General features: G+C 56.6%; 1 protein-coding gene across 1 annotated transcript; it reads right to left on the bottom strand.

Annotated features, from left to right (window-relative positions):
• Positions 1 to 1,813: 1,813 nt before the first annotated feature.
• Positions 1,814 to 4,863, bottom strand: LOC100908391 (uncharacterized). Its single transcript, XM_003737938.1, has 2 exons — positions 4,168 to 4,863; positions 1,814 to 4,015 (listed from the first exon to the last, which is right to left on the bottom strand). The coding sequence occupies exons 1-2, from the start codon at positions 4,861 to 4,863 to the stop codon at positions 1,814 to 1,816; spliced, it is 2,898 nt and encodes a 965-aa protein (XP_003737986.1).
• Between the last annotated feature and the right edge of the window lie 314 nt (positions 4,864 to 5,177).

Consider the following 5,177-nt stretch of genomic DNA (forward strand, 5'->3'; position numbering starts at 1 on the left):
TTGTCCGATATGAAGTGATGACACGCCGGGTAGATTGACAGGAACCGTCGAATTGCGAGATGAGTCTGTGGGGTCGATAGCGAAGGGACAAGCTCAAGGTGGATTCCGCGCGTTGCCGTACACGTGAACAACGCCACATACGATTTGAAGGTTTCCGCTCTCTGTTTTGTATAGAACGGTCCGCAGAAGTCGACGCCAGCGACTGCGAACGGCGCCTGCAAGGTCGACCGGGACTCGGGTGATGGTGCCTCGATCTGCTCGGCCGATCCACCGTGACGTTTGCGACACACGACGCACTGACGGAGCACAGCCCTTATGACTTGACGGCCGCGGGTGATCCAGAACTTTCTGCGGAGGATATTGAGGATCGTGTTCACGCCAAAATGGGCGTTGATACGGTGAGCGTCAACGACGAGCAATTTCGCCAGTCGCGACTCTCCTGGAACGACGACGGGGTTTCTTTCGTCGTAAGTGAGGTGGGGAGCAGCTCTGAGACGCGTTTCGATTCGAAGAAGCCCATCGTCGCCAATGAAGAGCTTGTACGCTGCCAGCTTTGAGCCGCTGGGGACCTTCTCGCCGACTCGGACCGATGAGATCTCCTGGCAGAGAAACCGCTCCTGACACCACCGGATGAGGATGGACTCGGCGTGACGATAAAGTCCTCTCCGTGTGGGGACTGGTCTTCGACGAGCGATATGTGCGAAACGCAGCACGTGCGCGAGCACTCGAGTCGCTCGACAGGCCGTGCTGAATCGCTCGATCTTCAACACCGGATCCATTGTGGTGACAACCGCGAGCACGCCTCGCATCTCTTTACTAACAGGGTCTAGGGCTACGGACTCGCGTTGTGGTTGAGAAAGGGGCCTTCGCTCCCTCGGCAGACGTAGCCAGCTGGGGCCGTACCACCACTCCTGGTCTTGAATAAGTGTAGCGGCCGAAACTAGTCGAGTCGCCAGGTCTGAGATGTTGAAGTTGCCCTTCAGATGGAAACCAATCCTCTGGTCGGGAGTCCGCCTGGATCTCACGTCACCCTGTTGACTGACGAATTGTTTCCAGCATCCGGGATTCGAAGATGTGGCCCAGTGATAGGCAATCGTCGAATCGGTGTAAAACAGGGCTCGTTCGAATTTGACGTTCATTCTTTCAGTCAGAAACCTTTTCAGGCGGACGGCGATCAGAGCCGCAAGGAGCTCGAGCCGAGGCAAGGATGGTGAGTCACGTGGAGCCAGTCTTGATTTTGTCATCACGAGAGCGAAGTCGGATGGTCCATCCGAGTATTGTATTTCGATGTAGGATGCGCAGGAATACGCCGTCTGCGAGGCATCTCCGAACGAATGCAGCAGGTAGGCGCTCGGCGTTCTCGATATGTTGCTGTACCGTCGCCGCAGTTTGATCTCGCTGAGGGATCCGACCTCTGACATCCACGCGCGGAACTCCTCACGGATTCTGTCCGGAATCGTGTCGTTCCACTTGAGGTCGATGGCCCAAAGTTGCTGGATGATCATTTTCGCACGGAGGGTGAACGGGGTGAGCCAACCCAAAGGGTCGAATATAGATGCCACCAAGCTCAGTACTCGACGTTTTGTCAGAGCGCTTTTCGAGTTCCAGACCGTCAAACGAGGCAGGTGTCGTAAACAATAAGACATCCTGTGACGGGCACCAGGAGATGCCTAGAACTTTCAAGAACCCCGACGCTGTCGAATCGAATTCGTCTGGTTTGACGCCATTGCTGAGTAAGTGGTCGTCCACCTCCTTCGAATTTGTCTTCCACTTCGCGAGATTCATTCCCGCTGACTTGAGTGTTCGACGGATGTTATCGGTGAACTGAATCGCGTTGCGGGTCTTCGAAGCTTTGCAAGAAATCATCCGCGTATAGACATTTCGAGAGATCCTGCGACGCGGGGTCGGCTCCCTGTAAGTGATGCCGGATCGTCGCGGCCAGAAGAAAACCGGATGACGCCGCTCCCCACGTAACTCGCTGCATCTGGTACGCCCGGACGGAGTCGGCGTCGGGTCCCTTCCACAGGAATCGAAACAGCGGCCGATCTGCCGGTGCGACGGCGATTCTCATGTAGGCCTTGCTCACGTCGGCCGACACCGCCACGGAGTGCAGTCGGAAATTCAGAAGAAGCGACACCAAGTCGGGGTTCAGGTTCGGACCCGGTAAGAGATGATCATTGAGGGACGAGGCGCCTTTCTGCTTTGCGGAGCAATCAAACACGATTCTCCATTTTTCCGCCTTTTCCGACGTCACGACAACCTCGTGATGAGGCATGTAGTATGAACCATCGACTTCCGAACGGGAACCAGGCGAGAAGTCGCGAACTTCTACAGCGAAGCCGTCGTCGATGAACTTCATCACCTCCGCGTGATAGCGTCGATATTTCATGGGATATTGCCTGAGCTGCGATAATTTTCGCTCGAGACGTTGGGAAGCGACGCCCAGATTGTTCTGAAGTTGAGAGATGCTCGGTCGCTTCGGGAACGAAACCACATAATGACCATCTTCGAAGGAGATTTCGCTGTTGAATTGTCGAGTAGCTTCCTCCTCGTCCGCCGACATCTGCGACGCTGCAGGGGGGTCCGATATACCCAGCGCCTCCAAGCTCCACAGCGTCTCAAGAGCTCTGGCAGCCGATGACATCTGCAGAGACTGACGGGCGGACAGGCCGGCGGCGCAGCAGACGATGTGCGTCGCCGTCACCTCACCCTCTATGTGGTGCTGACCGAGGGGAATCGAACCCCCAACGAGCCACCCTAACTTCGATGACTGTGCGGTTATGTCATCCACGACGGGTTGTGGAAGCTCTCTGTGCATTACCTTATGGAGTTGATTCATTCCAATAAGTAAGGCGGGTGGCATGCGTGACCACTCTCCCACATATGTTCTATCTGCGAGCGGACTCTCTCGGTCGAAATTGGAGAGGGCCTGAAGGACGGCCTTGGTAGTCGTATTCGGCGGGTCGAAGTCGAACTTGTACTCGTGGGCGAAGAGCTCGATTGTTGGTCCTCCACGAATATTCATGATGCGGATGTTGTACAACGGAATCCGTTCACTTGCCAGCGTCGAGGCGAAAGCCTGAATGGTGAGATTGCTTACACCAACGGGAGGATCGCGGAGCATGGCTCGGAGTGAAGGCAGCATCACGGTAAGCGTACTTCCGGGATCCATGAACACCCGGATAGGAATCTTGACCCCACCGTTGATCACATAGGCACAAGCAGTTAGCAGCAGTGCGCCGGTGTCCGCGCTTGCCCCGCTCACCGTCTGGACCACCGCGGCGGTCGTCGCGTCACTTCCAGCGGCTGTCTGATCACCATGTCTTGGTGAATCAGGTCCGTGCATTGAAGTATAGTGCTGTCTTGAGCCACACGAGGCACACGGCGCCTTCGGACCGCGGCAGTCGGCGGGGTTCGCATGTTTCGTCCTGAAGCACTTCTCGCAACGCCGCTGAGCCGTGAGGATCTCTCGGCGTTTTGCGATGGAGAAGCTTGCCGTACAGCGGGACGAGTTATGATCAGCCGTTCGGCAAAACAAACATGGTCGCGGCCGGTAACCGGTCCCAGCTGATCCAGACGGTCTCGACGCAGCACCCGCGATGGTGCTCTTGGGTCGGCGCCGCACATCTCGCGCTTGCGCCGGGCGCTCAGGAACCTCGGCTGTAGCCGGCGAAGCCCGCTCATCTAAGTATCGGTTGTCTTCCCAGTCCCGGACACGACCGCGCAAGAAGTCGATCAGGTTGCGGACCTCTTTGGCAGCCCTCGTTGAAACAGATGTGCCACTGTCGTCTGCGTCGGTGGTGCTTTCCTCGTCAGCTGTCTCGATGCAGTCGTCGGCCGTAGACCCCTCTCCGCTGCCACCTCTGGTGAGGGCGAGCAGCTTCTTCTCGAGACGGCGAGAATCTTTGTAGTCTTGGCGCAACCGAATCGGTAGGGCTGCTTCTATCGCCGATCTCAGCGATAGCGCGAAGTCGGTGAGCGGAATCCCATTGGATGCGAGAGTCGCGATGTTCCCCTGCAGGACAGTAAGAAGTTTACGCAGGGCCGGCAAATCGTTATATCGGGGGATTCGGGGAAGATTTCGGAGATCAGATAGGATTTTTCCTTGTCGCTTTCTGTGCGGGCGTAGTTCTCATGCAGTAGGTCGAGAGCAATCTGGTAATTTGCATCCGACAGCTCGAGAGCCTGAACGATGTCCCTAGGCTCGCCGGTCACGTATTTCCGGAGCACCATCAGCTTTTCCGCCGGAGTGGCCTCCGGTCTCTTTCCAACGAAGCATTTGAACTGGGTTATGAAGGCACGGTACCTCAGGCGATCTCCTGCGAATACCTCGGGAGAAATGTCGAGCTCACGAGGCAAGCGCGCGGTTGTCGTCGATACCACTTGCGCGGCCGGCTGTGGCGAACTGTCCGGGACCTGGGTCGCCTCGCGCATTTGACGTGGCGCGCTCATGGTAGAGTTCATCGTGGGCCTGGATCGGACGTGTCGCATGGCTTCCGGGGTTCCGTAGAACGTCGGCATCTCTGCCTGCGCCGCAAGGTCGCCGGTCCCGACCTGGGTCACAGCGCTGATTGCAGCGATTCCCCGCTCGATCTCGATGTGAAATTCTTCCGAAGCGGTCGCCTCGGCGTCGACTGCGTCTTCGCTCGCCAGGTCGGCGATCTTGCCGTCCAACTCGCGGATACGCTCAACGTGCTGAGTCATGAGAATGAGGAGTTCTTCCGGGCGCTGACCCTCGGCGAACGTCGGGTTACCTGAGTGGAGATCTGTGACTGCCTCCAACTCGGCCATCGCCTTGTTTCTGCGGATTGTTCGGGACTGTCGCAAGGTTTTCAGCCTTCTCTTGGTTTCTTCTTCGTTCATGGTCGAGGCGTAGCTGTATCGGACGACAGGAACGTGGTACACTCGGGAAGAGACGTTTCGGTGATAAGCTTGCGATCCTGGGCCACGGCACCATGTAACTGTTTCGGTCGGATCGGTAGCGGACTTATCGAATCTGAGTCTCTTGGATTCGTGTAGGAATTTCACTTTCGTAAGGAGAACATGCGCGGTTCACTCTTTGACCGACACTAACCTATGTTTATTCTGGGATTCGTTCTGCTACGTAGCGCTGGCGCGATATTTAAATTACACGTTATTTCACAAAGATCTTCAATGCTCGCTAATGGTGTTTTTCC

This window comes from Galendromus occidentalis, unplaced genomic scaffold, assembly GCF_000255335.2.
Source record: "Galendromus occidentalis unplaced genomic scaffold, Mocc_1.1 scf7180000075704, whole genome shotgun sequence".
Classification (NCBI taxonomy): Eukaryota; Metazoa; Arthropoda; class Arachnida; order Mesostigmata; family Phytoseiidae; genus Galendromus; species Galendromus occidentalis.